A 17,619-nucleotide genomic window follows, 5' to 3' on the forward strand; every position below is an offset into this window, starting at 1 on the left:
TGTTCTTTTAGGACCTGAGACAAGAGTTAACTTCATCTGGGACAGCGTTCTTTTAGGACCTTAGACAGTTAATTTAATCTGGGGTGGGGTTCTTTTAGGACTTGCTGATGCTAACTTCCACCCGTTCTCTGCAGCAGACCAGCATGACTTTGCCCTTGCCTAATGCTACACTTCCACGTCCTCACCACCCCTTCCACCCGATGCTAGCTGCCCTGAAACCCGCTGCATCTTCCCGCGGCTGGTATTCGGGGCCTTGGAGGGACACCTGCAGCAGACCCGCTCTGGAACACAGGCTCTCCCTGCCATGTTCATTTCTGCCGGGCGTGTTTCTGCCATGGATGCGGTCCAGGTTTTTAGGTCTGCCACTGAAAACACTCTACCCCGGACACAGGCAGTGTATGAAGATCAGGGCCAAGCCAACAACAACCCGGAGCCACTGACAGATGGGTCAGACACACAGCCTTGTCAGAGAGAAATCCTGGCTTGGCCCGGCCTGGCCCGGCTTGGCACAGCACATCATGGCAGTCACCATCCGTAACCTAGTTCTCTGCCAGGACCAAAGTCCTGCCAAACGGAGCCGAACTGACCCTGAGTCTCTGAGGCCAGCAGTTAGAAGGCACACAGTGTTGCTGTCTGAGAAGTAATGAGTAAGTTAACTGACAATGATAATCTAATGTGTCTCTGACTGTTGCTTTTGGAGTTTTCTGGAAAAAGCGAGTAAGTATCTGAAAACGGAGCATGTGGGAAAAGAACAGCACGACGCATGACGAACACACCAAGTCAGAGTTCCTTACAAGAGCTACCTCATTCAGAAAAAGATCCTCTGGGAAATATCGTCTCACAAAACTACCCTCCGTGCCATTTTCAGGTGGAGATTAAAAGAGCAAAGGACTAGGAGAGGTTAGCTGGGAGAACAGGAACAACAGTGGTATGATTAAAAATAAAAACAATGCTTTGCAATTCACTCTAGAGTGAGGGAATTAAAGAGAGGGAGGTGAGCCGTTTCCCCTGTTTTTAAGCACAGTGGGTTCGTTCTCCGGCCCACGGTTCGAGGCCCGGTATTGGCCCGGGCTCCTGCTTACCCTGGACGGTCAGCACCATGCTGGCCGAGGAGTAGCCGATGCTGTTGCGCGCAATGCACTCATATCGGCCCCCGTCAGCCGGCCCCGTGTCCTTCACCTCCAGGTAGCCATCGGGGTTGATGTGGAACTTTCCGCTCTCCGTCACCTGAACGCCATCCTGGGGTGAGGCGGGAGGGCGGAGGGGGAGGAGTCAAACACACACAGCGAATCAGAGCAGTGAAGGGGTGTGTTTCCCAGCAGGAGTCCCCCCCAACATTTCTGATCTTCTGAGAATCTGACGCTTCTGCGTTTAATCAGAGCCAAACCCTTGCACCCCAGTTCCCCTTGACCAGAGGCTGAGAGGAGCTTTTCAACTGCTGTTAACATTCAGCGAGGTTTGCCCATGGGTGTTACTGAGGAATGGAAAACAACTTCGGTTTTTCCGGCCTCCACAACCACACTGATTTATAGCCTTCAGACTACACTGAACTTCATTGAAAAATTATTAAAGATTAAAATATTCAGTCAGTAAGTCTAAGAGGAAAAAATGGCTGAAATGAAAATTAGTTCCTAGTTCCAAGTTCCAAGGCTTCCTCAATCAGGACCCCCCCCCCCCCCCCCTCCCCACTCAACATCCACCCCCCTTCTTATGCCCGTCTCACCCGGAAGGCAGCTCTCAGACAGAGCCTGAGTTATGACTGTGGGCCCGGGGACAGAAAGAGCGGGGAGGGGGGAGGGAGGGAAGGCGTGGGGGGAGGGGGCGGGTTCGCCACGGCGACTGAGTGACAGGTGTCTAACCTTGTTCCAGGTGATGACAGGCTCGGGTTCTCCCTGAGCGCTGCACAGAATCTGCGCGTCAGTGCCAGACTCCACCGTCATGTCCCTTGGAGCATTTGTGAAAACAGGCGTTACTGATGATTTAAAAACATGTGTTAATGATTACATTTAGGCTCGCAGGCGAATCATTTGCAGACTTTTTTTGTGTTTTTTTTTTTGTATCCAAAATGCTTCAAGCTTGTTCACAAAAAAAAACTGACCTGCCCCCGTCCAAGCGACCCCGCGCTGTGGCGAGGGTCGGCCCTGCCTTCTTAAATCTCGCTCCAAATCAAATAACTCAACAATAACACAGAAGGAGCTTTTTTGGGGCCTTCAAATTTATTTAAGAATGAAATTTCCCTGTGTTTGCGGGCCTTTGCCAAAATACAAGAGGGGGCATCCCACAGTGAGAAGAGTGGTAACAATATATATACACTTCACAGCTGGAGCCTGGGGGTTTTGTGTGAATTCTTAAAAGATCCCTCCCAAACCTGAGCCAGTTCCCCCGGCACACACCTGGGCACTTTCAGATCACCTTTAACACCCCTCAGGGATCTCAACATGGGAGTTCACACAGTAAACTTTTATTACAGCACACCCTACATTGTAGCCTTATCAGGTAAAAACGATAATATCAAAAAGACATTTCTCTCAATAAACCTTGTGTAGTATTTCCCATGCGCTAACTTTACTCCCTGCAAATTGTTTCACCAAAATTCATTGAAAACCTGTAACCGAATAAAAGGGAGAAGAGGCAGTCTGTTTAATCCAACGCAGTCATTTCAGCCTCCAAGTATCTGCCTACGGTTTATGCCACTCCGAAAAACCGCCTGGGGTTTTTGCGTTCTGAAGGCAGCTATTACACAGACTGCATTTTAGCATTGTGTTAACGACCATCACTACACAGAAAAACCATCTTGTCATCCCGGAATTACAGGGTGGCGGGCTTTACTGGGTTGTTCCCCGTCCTAGTTACAAGAAGTGAGGCCTGTAATTTAGTTTGGGAAACGAGAGAGACCAGGCCACACTGCTGTCATTTGCGCTTTGTGTACACATTGTTTCTGTAATTTGCAGCCTCCCTGTGTGTAAATGACAAATTAGCTATAGGGGCTACATTGCGCCACTCCCTCAACATTGACTAGTGCCCCCCTCCCCGACACTCTGCCTCTTAGGCTCATATTTAAAAAGACATACATGACCTGACTTTTTTTTTTTTCCAGTGCACTGTTACTGAAATCCAGAAATTTCTGCACATCACACTGTAAACTGCCAACATTGTGAAAATAAAAAGGTCTACTAAGGATAAAGATCTAATGCCGCAAATATATACGTTACGAAATAAACGTAATTCATCTTTCACTTCATAATGTTTTACAGCCATTCAGAAATGTTGACTTGCTGGATCTGTGTTGGGAATGACGGCTAAACTGCTCTTAAATGAATGTAAAGTGATGTTCCAGTTTGGTTACCAACTTCAGTCAGTGGTCATTAGTTACACTATTTCTTCCTTAACTCATTTTCCATTTTGTCAAAACACACGTTTTCTACTATCTACACTTAGCTCTGTATATTTAACTGAACAACATGGCATTACATGACAGCTGCTTCATTCTCCATGGTCAGACACAGACTGCGTGCTTTTCGGCATCAATCTCCACACAGCTCATCACTTCTTTCCACACAGTTAATGAGCTTTAATTAGGGTGCTGTATGTGTTACCACGTATTTTCACATTCATAATAGCACTTAAGTAAAATCTGCCACATTGACGGCATGAAATATATGGTCTTTACTGAACCAACCCCTTGTGTTGAATGTTGTATGGTATTAACTTAACGGGCTCCTAACCGTGGGTGAACAACATTATCAAAAGAACACACTGAGTCTGAGATATTCTAATTGTTACTAAAGGTACAGTCTCATTCCCCTGCATCGGTAGGAAATGACACGCAACGCTGTAGTCTGTGGCATGCTGTGAGCAGGAAGTGAGGCGCAGGAAGCGGGAAGCTGTACCTCTCTGCTGGATGGTGAGCTGCACGGCCGTCCTGACGGTGCCCACAGGGCTGACGGCCTGGCACTCGTACTGGCCCTGGTCGTGGGGCGCCACGCGGGCGATGCGTAGCGTGCCCGTGGAGAGGACCACGTGGCGCCGGTCCGTGGGCAGCGGGCTCCCTGCGGCACGGGAGGAGGGGTCAGAACACACGCCCCGCCCATGCCACGCCCCATACGCCCGTCATGCTGAACAAGTACAGCTTATGACTGTCCCAATGCTTTCAATTGTGTTACTGTTACTAAAAAATATTCAGACATGTGCTGCAGATATTAATTCAGCGCACGTGCTAAGAAAAGACACCAAAGAAGTCTTTTCTCTAAAGTCAAGCTAGCCCGCTACAGGCTGTAATATCAAAGCTTACAAACAGTTCTGTGATCTCTGATTGGGCGTTGCCCATTCTGGCCTCCCAATTGCCTGTATTTGTATTTGAAACCGTCCACTTCCTTGATAACCCACGCAGTTTAACGACACCGGTCGTAAAATTTTTACCGGCAACAATTATAAGCCTGGAGCATGAAAATCATTCACAATGTAGTCAAAAAGAAAAAGTAATTGTGGTTTTATGGGTAAACTGAAAAGCCTCTCTTTTTCACAATGGACATTTGCCAAAAAAAACCTCCTGTAAAAGTTTTGGGCCGCTCTGAGACACAGTTAGGACAGCACAGAGAGATGGGCCAAAATTATGAGCTAATCTTGTTTCCCTTGACTGCACGTTGAGAAAGCTCTTGCTGTTATTCCAAAAACCTAGAGCTATGCATGATCTGAGAACATTAATATGCATTTTCTGACATTTTATTTCTTCATGTCAGCATAAATTAAACACAGATCAAAATACATGTTTATTTTTAAAATCCACTTAGAAAAAAAAACATTTAGCGGCGAATGACTAATTTCACGGTACACAGGCCTTATGATATCCATAACAGGCTTAATGAAGCATGTAGTTTTAAAAACAATGACGCTCCCACATGCCGCGGGGTCAGATTCAGATTGTTCCTCACCCCCTCGTGTCCAGGCGATGACCGGCTGGGGGTACCCGCTAGCCTCGCAGGGGAAGTCCACTGTGTGTCCCTCCAGCACAGACTGGTCTTGAGGTGTGACTGTGAACTGAGGTATCGCTGCAGAAGGATCAAAACCAGAATCAGAACATCCGCACCATCTGGAAGGCCGGTTTCTGATGGCCACTCGAAACTGAGGGAGTTTAACCTTCTAGCGGCTGACAGCGTAGTTAACACAAGCTTATTTAAGTGGTTCTTAAGGTTCTCTCATTTTTGCTCACAAAATGTAATGGGAGGTAAAATGAAAGCCATTTAAGTTTCAGAACTGAAGACAAACACGGTTCGAAAACACTAACAGACACATCAATGCCAGGGTTTATTCTAGAGGGACTGGATGCTCCAAGCTCAGACTGAGTATTTTGCCCTCACAAGCTGGTATAAAGATGACTGGTATGCCCAACCGAACACCTTCCCTGGGTTTAGCCTCACCTTGAACAATGATGTAAGCAGTTGCGTGGATGGTGTCCACATTGTTGCTGGCGAAGCAGGTGTACTGGCCGCCGTCGGCCTGGTTGACGTTCTGGATGTAGAGCCCCCCCGAGGGCGTGATGTTGATGCGGGCGTCGGTGGGGAGGGGCGTCCGGTCGCCCTTGGTCCACGAGATTCGGGGGTGGGGCTGGCCCGTAGCGCTGCACTCTAATGTGACACTCTCTCCCACCAACACCTCTGTGTTCTGGGGCTGGATCACGAAACTGGGCCGTGCTGTGAACCCCAAAAAACATTACATTACATTACAGGCATTTAGCAGACACTCTTATGCAGAGGAACTTCCATCACAATAGAACATAAGTGTACCCATTCACTTTAAACGAGCAACAGTGTCAGACCAGGCTCACAACACTCCCAGACCAGTGAGTATGAGCCAATGAGAGGAAGCTAAAGGGAGAGGGTAGATGTCTTTCTAAACACAGAATGCCACCCCCCCCCCCCCCCCCCCCCGGGAAAAAATGAGATACCACGGTATGTTAATCCTGTGTTACTCGTTTCTGGGCTGTGATCGCCATCACTGAGTTTACCGCCGACCTGACCTGCACTCTCGGGGCTCGGTACCTGGGATGCTCCTATGGGGCTGCTGTGCTCTTTGTAGATTTCAGAAACATAAAAATTATACGGGCATGAAAGGGAGAACATCTGTTTTGCTAAAAAGCTCTGGTATGAAGCTGGCTCAGAATTTATCCGCCGTTGGAGCAGTGATCTCACGTTCCTGTTAGCTGAGGGACCCACATACTCTCATACTGCCGTCAGCCAGGCAGACTACATTTGAGATGCACAATTCACCAACATTCTCAGAGAGGTTAAGAATGTTAATTAATTATCTTCTAATTTATCCAGAATACGCATCGTCTCCGTCATGAATTGAGAAAACAAAAAAGGAAATAAAATCCAGTTAACTGTCAAGTATTCAAAACTGATCCAAGCAACTGACTTGTGATCCAGGTCAAATACCGAAATGGTCACATACTCCGTCTCACTTCTAATCATAATCAATGCAGTAGTTTTCAACCTGTCCGTGACTCCTCGCCTCCTCACTGACAGACAGAGCAGAGACTGCCTCCAGGCAAAACACCACAGAATAAGATCAGAAAATACTGCTGCATTTCAATCACTTTCATTTGGAGGATTGTATTGCCCACTGAAAATAATGCGTTATATAATACCACATATCGTAAAAATCACAGAGAGATATGCAAGTAGACAGACAGACATACATAAATATAGATGGAAAGACAAAAAACCTACATAAAGATAAGAGATAACACAGACAAACAGGCAGAAAAAGGGATATACATAGAGATAAACAGACAAACGAGCTGGTTATTTGCAGCAGCAGAACTCACACGGCGCCCCGAAGTAGCGCAGGGTGACCTGCGAGGTCTTCACCTCGCCGGCCACGTTTTTGGCCATGCACTGGTACACGCCCTGGTCCGTCTCCTGCGTGTTCTGGATCATCAGTGTGCCGTCTTCAAGTAAGTTCAGGCGCGAGTCGTCCCGCATGTTCAGAGCATTGCTGGGGAGAGGGGGAGCGGGGGGGGGTGAGAACCGCATCAGAACCATATCGCAGCGCCTGATCACCCAAAAAAAACAATCAGCTCCTCAGGCCAGCAGGAGCCATTCTCTGTCAGGTCCATGAACCCAGGAAAATGCATTTGGTTGGACATGCCAGGCACTTCCCACTGTGGGTCATCCACTCGATAAGCCCTTGGCACGTCCAACAAAATGATTTTCCAGCTGTGTGGTCCGTTCTCAAACGATTATCTGCATTCTTCAGATCACTTCAAATTTACCCTGATTTCTGATCTGACATCGAGGTCACAGTTGGTCTTTTGTTTCAAAAACAACCTCCCCCACAGAAACAACACATGCTACACTAGCTAAAATTGCTAAGAGACGCTGGAACACTGTACTTTTTCTGTATGACTGTATGACCCAGGCGTGCTGGAGCTGGCCGTCAGAGAATCGACTCGTCATACCTGACCCGAATAAAACGAATGAGCCCGAGACTGGCCGATCGGTAACCGGCGCAGACGGCTGCCCGCTCAGGCCAGGGTCTTACTTGTTCCTCAGCCAAATGATCTGGGGTTTGGGGTTGCCCTCGGCCCTGCACGTGAAGTAAACGGTGTTCCCTGAGGTGACGTCCACATCCTGGGGTTCTGAGGTGATCCTGGGGACCTCTGTAGAACAGGAGAAGGGCAGGGAAAGGGGGGGGGGGGGGGGGGGGGCACAGAAGGCAGAGGAGAGGTTGTTTACCAGCAGGGAAAGTGCTGCCCGCCCGCGGATGGCACCCCTCCAATAGATGGCAGGCTCCGTGGGGCTGTGCCAGGCCCAGCGGGGAACGCCAGCGCCCTGGCCAAGCCCGGGCCCGCTGGCCGCCTGACAGCGAGCAATAACGTCTCGGCCCGGCACCAGGTTGGCCGCCTCCTGAGCTCGGACCGCGAGTCCGATGGGGGGGGGGGGGGGGGAGAGAGAGAGAGAGGAGGAGAGAGAGAGGGAGAGGAGCTGAGAGAGAGAGAGAGAGAGAGAGAGAGAGAGAGAGAGAAAGAGAGGAGCTGAGAGAGAGAGAGAGAGAGAGAGAGAGAGAGAGAGAGAGAGAGAGAGAGAGAGAGAGAGAGAGAGAGAGAGAGAGAGAGGAGCAGAGAGAGAGGGAAAGGGAGTAGAGAGAAGGAGCAAGTCATCCCTGGGGTAAAAAAACAAAAAAACAAAAACCTGGGAACCTGGGCAGCAGCAGCTGCATTCACACCGATCCCGGAGGTGCCCAAACCCCGGCCAGCCGCTCACAGCTAAACACAAAGCCACTGCTGCTGACAGCGTTTTTAAACAGTTTTGCGCAGGGGCAGCGGGGGCAGGAAGACGCTTTCATCAAGCATTTTTAGTTCCGTGACTGTTTATTTTGCCGTTTTAGCAGTTTAAACTTTACTTATTTCTCTTTTCTTATCTGACCCGTAAGCTGTGTCAAGGCCCACTATTCAAACGGGAGGTGCTGTCTTGCAGCTGGCTGAATACCAAACCCCTCGCCTCTGACACAACGCACAAGCTAGGGACGGCACAGCCGGTGTTATTCTGCTATTCCTTAAAAGGCCAGGGGGGGTTTTCTGGGAAGGGGTAACCCCAGGGGAGCGGTATGCGCATTACTACAAGCGACGTAACCATTGTGAAAGCCGGCTAATTCAGGGCCGCGTCGGCAGGAGCGAGGCAGAAACGCCGGGCCGCCTTTCCGCATAAATCACGCGCCGCGGAGCGCTAAACGCTTCCAAATGTGCAGTCCTCGGGGGAGAACGCGGGTGGTTTGCGCCTCTGGCCGGGCAAGGCGCGTTTTTCGCTGGCCCTCGCCTCGAGGAGTCACCCTCAGCGCCCTCCCGCATGTGGCGGACAGATTTGCAGAGGCTTCAGCTGTCCTGAATTTTCCCATAAGCCTCCACTCCTGCTACATGCATTTAGGCCTCACGCCCCATAACTCTTTTTTTTTTCCCCTTGTGCCGTACTTCTCCGTACGGCTGAGTAAGCTCTAAACCAATCGCATGATGCCACTGTGACCGCGATCACCGCAAAGACCACCACCCCTTCCTCTGCGCCCCTCTCCCCCCTCTGAACCCCCTCCCCCAAAATCAGCAAGAGCGAGGTGTCTTTGTTGGACATTCTGAACACACACCCCCAACAAAAAAGTCACACTTTGCCAGTACTCATCGTGGCACCTAACTGAGCTTGTTTTGACAGCTGTGGACCAGTACCCGTTTTCTCCTTTATGGGGACAGATTGTAAAGGTTACGCCATATTTAAACGAGACATTCCTTCTGCGTGCCTCTTTCAGAGACATTACAGGACTCATTAGGGAAGGCAGGCAAACCAGGGCTATCAAATTAGCCAGGAGGTTTACGGGTTCTTTAAACAAGCTGCTTTCTGCAGCCGGTGCCGGACAGTGCTTTTTATTCTGAGTCATTTGTAAGCAAAAGCATGTGACACAAACTACAGGAAAAATATGCATTGGTGTTTTTTTGCCCCAGAGCACCAGTGTAAATAAAAGAAAAAGAAAAAATAACTAATTCTGCCAAGCACTTCCAGAGCAGTGAGAATTCGGACACCTCTTCTGCCACAAGTCTCTGCCTGTATTACCCTGCTTACTCACACTAAATTACTATTCGCAGTCACCTGAAGCTGTCACTGTAATGCGTCCATCTACCCCTTTGTGACGGTAAAGCCCCTCCAGCTCATGCTGAAGAACACCACTGCAGGGGCCCTGCCTGGGAGTCAACCTCACGCCACTCCGGGTCTCTGGGCGCCAACCATAACTCTACCCCCGCAGCTGCTCCAGCCCGAAGGTCAAAGGTTCGATTCCCAGGTCAGCCATTGCACCCCGGAGCATGACACCCTCAGCCTGAACTGTTGCAGTTAATGACCAGCTGTACAAATGGAGCAGATGTAACCCACGGAGTGCCTGGGATGCGGGGTGTCCACCAGGAGAATAAACAGGAGCGGTAGCTGCTATGTGGCGCCCTGGATGAGGCTGCAGTGTGTGTATGCGGCCCCTAGGGGGCGGCGTCCTCACCGCAGTTGAGCTCCTCGGCGGTCAGCGTGGCGACGGAGCGGCCCTGCAGGCGGCTGGGGTACTCGCAGGTGGCAGCGGCCTGGGCATTCCCTGACTCGGCGTACTGCTTCAGCAGGTCAGCCAGCCAGAGCAGCTCGCAGTCGCAGTTCAGCGTGTTGGAGTCCAGGCGTCTGCGCGGGATAGAGATGGGTCACCGGACAGCTGTGCTTTCACTGACCGCTCAACCTAACAGCTCTCACGACAAGCACTGTTCCAGCGTAATGCCTTCAGGCGTAACGGCTTTGTTATAAGCTTGCTTTACTGTGTCAATGCCCATTGTTCTTGATATGCGTGCAGGATATACATTTTATGCATCTTGCTATGGCGGCCTTGTAGGTTGCTCTTATACTCCTATTTTTAATGACAGACTGGATATCACGTCATTTGACTGATTTAGTGGTGCTGTACACAGACCGGACGTGTCGTCACTGTGTGATGAAACCCAACAGGCTGGACAGGGATCAGACATGAAAGACCAGTCATCCAACAATCCTTTGCACCAGGGCCAGAGGTTTTACCTTCTGGCTCTGATGGGATTTGGTCCCAACATGTTTTAGATGAACAGCTAACACTTTGAAAGATGCTAAAAGAAGGCAACACCAAGCAGAGCCAGATGAGCTGGAGCTCAGGTGAGAGACGGAAAGCCCAACTGAGACCCACTGAGCTGAGGAGTATGAGCTGGCTCTAGAACAATTTCAGATGGCCGTATTCCTTGGAATGGACTGGAGTCCCTACCCACTCACATCTGCCATGGACAGACACAGTTACAGAGCCACAGGGCAAGCATCCGTGGCTCGGGTCTGTCGCCTATGCAAATCTTCAACACACATACCGCGGTATTCAAATGACTTCCATACAAGTCTGCTTCCTGTCTCTCTGCCTCTGCTTAAAAAAATAAAAAAGAAGCGGGCTCTGGATAAGAGGAGAATCTGGGAAGTCATTTCTCCCTCCGATGGGAAGTTACAAAGGAAGGATATTATGAAAAGGGCCAAATATTGACTTTAATTTACTGATGGTTTACATGAGAGGAGCTGGAGCTCAGCCTCGGACACAGATCGCTTGAAGTCCTGTTTGCCATCCATTCGGCTTTATGGCCGCAAGTGTCAGCTCGTATTGATATACTCCTCCCCCCTGCGCTCTCTCTCTGTTCCCCCCCGGGCGCTTTTGGAATTCTCCCGTTCCCTGGACCAGACCCCTCCGATAACAACACAGCTGCGGTCAGTTTACACGACGCAGAGGAGGCGGCTGAACTCGCACTCACAGCCTCTTCATGGATTGCAGATGGGAGAAGGTTCCGAGCACGAGATGCGTTATTCTGTTGTTGTGCAAAAACCTGTGGAGAGGAGGGAAAACGCAGACAGAAACACAGAAAGCAACTTTAACACATGTGGCCTGTTTCACAACAAACAGCACACACAGTCCAACGCATTTCACAATTACATTACACTACATTATTGTCATTTCGCAGACACTGTTATCCAGACCGACTTACTTAGGTTGCAATTTTTCGTCCATTTATACAGCTGGATATAAGAGTACAATGGCAGTGTCTCAGTAGGGAATCGAACCAGCACCCTTTCAGTTCCAAGTCCTGCTCCGTACCATTATGCCACCATACTTTCCTACGTTTACACCGCTGCAATTTGGACACCAGGTTTCAGCTATCCTTAGTGGAATACCCCGCTCATTTAGAGATATACGTCATATAAACACAGATCTATTTAAGTGCCCGCATGTACATTAGGTCGCTTGACCTGCGGGACACAAGTATGTGAGTATTTACAATAGATTACACCATCTTATTAGTCTCACATTCAATGCAGATATCGCTTACAGCAAACAGAGCTCGCTTTGCTGCTGGCCTGTGAGTTAATCTCAACTGGCATGAGGATATGTTTTTTGGAAGGCCACTCTTGAGGAGTTTTGCATTTTATTTTATTTCATTTTATTTTTTTTAAATTTGGGATATGGAATATGATCAGGGTCCCAGGTGTGACGGGCTGTCACGGCTCCACCGCATGACGTGTTGGACGCTTCCTGAAATCATAAAGCCCGATTCTGAGCTTCCTAAGTGGATGCAGATGACCTATAAGCTGGTGCAGGGCGTTTCGGGAACGTCTGTCCCATTACCGGTGATGCAGTGCATCTTTTACAGGCGTTTTGGGCGAAGGCAGCTCTTTGCTTGCGGACGGTCTGCGCTGAGCCGTTGGCGTGAGCTTTCTGGGCTGCGGGGCTGGTCGCCATGGAAACAGCCCTCAACACCTGCAGGAACTGAATACCTTTTCCAGAACCACTGCACCTGGGAATCCCCCACCCCCACCCCCCACCCTCATAACCACCCTCATCACAGCCTGCATACATCTGCGCAGGTGTCTGCTCTGAGGGAGGGGGGTGTACTGTTTGGTAATCTCAGCTAAAGGGGGGGGGGGGAATGTGCAGTGGCTGACAGAGAGAGAGAAACTGGCTTCGGCCTCCAGCCGAAACATCTGGGGCGAGTGGGGAGAGGGTGGGGCACGTGTCGTATCCGCTTTTGGGAGACGGGACAGTTACAGACGGGGGGGTGGGGGTGACAGGAATGAGCACGCCATTCCAAATGCTGCAGGGGCGCAGGGCGGATGGGGATTTGTCCTGCTCGGCTGCTGGACAGCACCGAGCGGAGAGCCGACCCACGGGAAACGTAACTGGGACACACCAACTGTAGCGGAAAGGCCTTTTTAAAACTCTCCTCATTCCACACGCTCCGTTTTCCAAAAGATTTATGCCTCCGCTGACAGAAGATGCCTTTCACATTACAAACAAAAAGGACAACAATAAAAACTGCACAGCGTTCTGCAAAGCTAGTCTGGCACTGAAACAGCAATGGTGCAGAGACTTCCAGTCACTGTGAAACACCAAAACTACTTTTTGAACGTTCAAAAATCACTTCCCTTGGATATGTACGCATATTTTTCTGAGGGAATACAACATTAATTTTCCACTTGTTTTGGACCACGGTTAAGCAGCTAAAAGCATTCTGAGGGAGAGCCTAGGTGCCAGTGAATATGATCATTACAGTAGACTTAAAAAGTACCAGACACTCACAGCCGTTCCAGCTTGGGTAAGTGGGCAAAAGACTCCGGCTCTAAGCTCTCAATGTTGTTGAAATGCAGGTACCTGCAAAGGAGGAAAAAAAACACAACATTTACATGGGAAAAAATAACGCTTACATGTATAGAAACAGAGCCTAGGATTTAGGATTTACTTCTGTACTTAAAAAAAAAAAAAAAAAACAGCCAGAACTTCAAATGCTGATCACATAACAGCATTTGTAAAGCACTTATACACATGTCTGTTACATGGAGATGAGCTTAGCTCTACATTCCATGCTTAATGGTTGGAAACAAAAAGCATGTTCACGGTGACATGCTTTTTGCCGGGTTTCGGGCTGTTTTTACATTACATATTTTATATATACAAAGCTACATCTACAAAGGGATCTAATCTTTAAAGCCAATTCTATAAAGCTAATCTACAAATGTAAAAGCTGCTAATTGCAGACAAAGCGTCACTACAGTAGCATGTGTCTGCACAGGCCAGCCAGCCTGTGGTGTGAACTTCTACCCCTACGGGGTAACATTTTTGTGGAATAGCCTCGGGGTGGAAAAACAACCCCACGGCAAACCTGCACAAAATGCAAATTAAATTCATTATTTTTGACAACATGAATTATGCACAAGAGAACAGTACAGGACAGCAGGTGAGGTTACTGGCATGTCAAGAAAGTTAAACTGAGTGTTTAGCCTGGATGCATTCAGCAATTTTTTTCTGCCTAAATATTTGTAAAAGCCACAGCTACAGGTGTTTCAGGGCGGTGTTCCCCTGCTGAGAGATGACAGAAATGTATCCTTGGAGTGATGTGTGTCTGATATGACTTCATGTGAGTTTCAATTTCAAGGTATACGTTGCTACATCCCCCCTCCTCCCCTTAAAGATTTGTACACAATAAGCCTAAAATACAGGCCATCATGCAGAAACCAGCATGGACCTACTGTTTGAACTGCCAAGATGGCACATCTTCCAAGACAGAAAATGCTATTTTCTACCGTGACACCGGCAGCTACTTAAAGCCAGAATCAACCGTGGAAACAAATCAACTCGATTGGACTGCGGGTCTTAGCGCCAGCTTCGACTCCATACCCATAAACTCAGTGAGCTTTCTGAGCGAATCTATTCATTCCAAACGCTGACTGATGGTTTTTTCAGTAGAGGGGTCAAAAAAAATCCTCCTCAAACGCACTGAATCAATTATGGGAAAAGTAAAACGGGTCATTCTTTTCAAACGCATCAAACAGGGTTTACGGCGATTTCACATTGGCGACTTGCTCTAACGGCCTTTCCAAAACTTGTGATCCTTTCTTGGACAAGGATGGTACAGTCAACCTTAGTGGTACGGTTAACAATAACGAAAAAGCTTTTTTCCCTGTTGGCAGAGGAAGGACCGACGAAGGCCGATCATGGTTTAAATGTGGGGAGCGGGAGTCTGACCAGAGATACCGGTGTAGTGCCGTAGTGTCTGCATCTGCAGGTAAAACAGGGTGGGGGTGGGGGCACGAAATCCGAGTGTCGCCAGCTCTATAAAATATGTTTATTTCTCCCCGACATATGCTTTTGCATATTTGTAGCTGAAGCTCAGCAAACTCACAGAAGACCATTAAAGCAGGCAAAAAAAAAGTTGAGCACAGAACTTGTCGCCATCATATAAAATTCTTCATTACTGTATCTAAACTGAAAACAGCTGGACGGCAACAGCCTGCAATTCTTATTTCATGAATAGTCGCTTGTTAAGCATGCACGGGGTTTGCTGAAAAACTGGAGTCGCGGTCGCTTTTTTTGCCAGAGTTTACCACCTTAAGTCAATGTGGCCGGAAGGCGCTTTCACCCGTATTTGTTTAGATAACCACGCAGTGGTGTGAGCTCCGGGAATGCGGCTTGTAGGGGCGATGTATTTTCCGTCGTTTGCCAAACCCTGCCCCCCCCCCCCTTTTTATGGCCTGGGGCACTGCAGATTGATCCGCTCGTTCTACAAAGCCTTTAATAAGAGAGGGAAATGTTTCGCTTTTTAAAGTAAACCAGCTGTGCGATGCAAATATAGGCCTCTCTCCTGTTTGGTGAAGGTTACGTCAATACCAGCTGAAAGCACGCAGACTTTGTAATGGGACCACTGGTTGTAAATCAAGTTCTTTTTTTGTTCAATAAATAGAAAACACTACACTTGCCGTCGCTGCGAGCAATTAACATAAATGCAGCCTGAAACAAGCTGAAACAGTACTTCATTCCACGAGTCTTTACTGTGCTTTCTTAGCATCACGCTAGCGTAGGAACACACACTAAGATCTGAGGAAGAGGCCCACAAGACATGCAATGAAACAATTTTCGCTGCTCTTTCAATTAATTCAGGCAATCAAGACATTATTCAGATATTAGAATGATCAATTATTTGTGATATCTGATGTATATCAACCTGTAATAATATCACATGTGCCTTGAAATAATAATTGAACGTTGTCATCAACAAATGACAGGGTCCAATTATTGGGTCTTCTTGTAGACCCAAGTCAGCATACAGAATACATACTGTGTCAGTGTTGTAGTTGAATTGGAAGTAGCAGCACTATGCTGTAGTTTTCAGCAACAAAAGCAGATTCCTCACAAGAATCAAACAAAAAATCTCTAACCTAATGCAACTCTGGCTGGAATTATCTTACAAACTCTGACCCTTTAACTGAACCACAAAAAACAATGCAGAACAAATCTGTTATTTGGTCTAAAGCATGTTCCCTCCATTGGAAAAAAAGAAAACCACAACCTGTGGTCAAGTTTAATTTAGTGAGGTGAGGTCAGACTTTTGTAAACACTTCAGTACTGTGTATAAGGAGAGTATGAAGCTTCATCCAACATCACTTGATGCCAGACACCAAAATTAAAGTACTGAACAGCAATTCAAAGGCAATTTCCCAAACAACTATAAATAATATTTCAAATAAGACAGCATGATGGATTTCTGACCAGACTGAATATGCTTAAGCCTAATGTTGAACATACAGGCTGAATCCATTCACGATAGATGAATTAGATGATATCCTCTATATGCAGAATATAAACACACATATACACACACAACTACACTGTCCCTCATCCTATCGAAGACAACCTATGCAGGCCAACTCTGGGTTAATTCATCAAGAAATGAGAATCTCAAGTTTTACTGCTTGGGTAATGTGCGCGGTGCAGCTTCAGCAAGCTCTACAGTAGAGAGATCAGAGCAGGGGGAAAACACTTTAGACCTCTGGTGAAGCACACATTATATTAACTTTCTCAGGCTCATAGTTGTCAAGACCAACATGAGGCAAGCGGCCGACGCTAGGCAGCGCCAATGGAAACGCAGGATCGGCAAGCCATACAGACGGGGGGTGGGGGGGGGGGCGGGGGGACGACTAAGCACACGTACATGAACACAAATCGCTGGGGTTACGTCTACGGTCCTGTGACGGTGCCATGCTGCTGCCCCCTCTCGCAGCCAATGGCAACGGGACATGCTAGACATGCAGAGGGTCAAGAGGTCAAGAGGTCAAGGGGTCAGCGCCACACAAAGGGGGGGGGGGGGGGTAACGTGGGATGCAGAGATGACATGCACATCGGCAATGTGACACAAAGTGCTCAGGGTTCGAGAGGCGGGACAGGTATTAGGCACGTGGGGGGGGGGGGGGAGGAGGTAGGAGGAGGAGTAGGTCACTTACAGTTGCTCTAGGGACACAAGTCCCTTAAATGCTTGTCTGTCAATTGATTGGATTTCATTCTTGTACAAATAGCTGAAAGAAGAAATAATCAGTAATATTAGTAAACACACAGGGTATCAATCGGGAGGGAATTACTCTGCAATACATTGTGCGTTTTAACACTTACTTCCACAGGCCAGCAAATGTGACCAGTGACACAAACAGGCAGCGCCTTTATTGAGCTCGTTACATGAAGCTGTTTAATTAGGTTCTTGTCCCCTTCTGGTTGGACAGCTAGTTAAATCAGCCAGCCAATCCGGAAGTTAGAGATTACAGTTACAATTACAGTTACATTTACAGTTACACAACAATCAGTTTTACTGGCACATTTTAAACAATTACATTAGATGATTAATGCAAGGGTCTTGGTGAACAGAAGCAGTGGGTCAAACCAAACGTTAGCCAAACTGGGAATCACAGCTCAATCGTAATTAATAAAAGGTTATTAATGTTACAATTGCATTAAAAATAAATTAATAAAATCACACGTTTAACATTTAACAATCAAAGATTACAGTATTAGCAAAAAACAAAAAAAAAAAACAAGCACACACAATTGTCGGCTTAAATTAGAGACTAAATCATGTGATTTCTTGGCCATGTGTTCACTTCCCTCCAGTGTGGGGAATGCCTTTCTGTGCATCTCTGAGGAACTGAACTTTAAACTAAACCAAGATTAATATGTAGATGATACGCAGAGGATCCATTTGACAGGGCACGTTTGCCTGATCTAGTA

General features: G+C 47.8%; 1 protein-coding gene across 1 annotated transcript in view; it reads right to left on the reverse strand.

Annotated features, from left to right (window-relative positions):
- The window catches only part of LOC118787474 (peroxidasin), a 61,269-nt gene that overhangs the window by 15,625 nt on the left and 28,025 nt on the right, over window positions 1-17,619 (reverse strand). Inside the window, exons 4-14 of the mRNA XM_036543050.1 lie at window positions 16,845-16,916; window positions 13,150-13,221; window positions 11,330-11,401; window positions 10,030-10,199; window positions 7,543-7,660; window positions 6,827-6,996; window positions 5,418-5,690; window positions 4,932-5,048; window positions 3,891-4,049; window positions 1,860-1,972; window positions 1,083-1,239 (exon numbers count right to left, since the gene is read on the reverse strand). Coding sequence (XP_036398943.1) covers window positions 1,083-1,239; window positions 1,860-1,972; window positions 3,891-4,049; window positions 4,932-5,048; window positions 5,418-5,690; window positions 6,827-6,996; window positions 7,543-7,660; window positions 10,030-10,199; window positions 11,330-11,401; window positions 13,150-13,221; window positions 16,845-16,916 — 1,493 coding nt within the window. The remainder of the gene's footprint in view (window positions 1-1,082; window positions 1,240-1,859; window positions 1,973-3,890; window positions 4,050-4,931; window positions 5,049-5,417; window positions 5,691-6,826; window positions 6,997-7,542; window positions 7,661-10,029; window positions 10,200-11,329; window positions 11,402-13,149; window positions 13,222-16,844; window positions 16,917-17,619) is intronic.

Source organism: Megalops cyprinoides, chromosome 12 (assembly GCF_013368585.1).
Source record: "Megalops cyprinoides isolate fMegCyp1 chromosome 12, fMegCyp1.pri, whole genome shotgun sequence".
Classification (NCBI taxonomy): Eukaryota; Metazoa; Chordata; class Actinopteri; order Elopiformes; family Megalopidae; genus Megalops; species Megalops cyprinoides.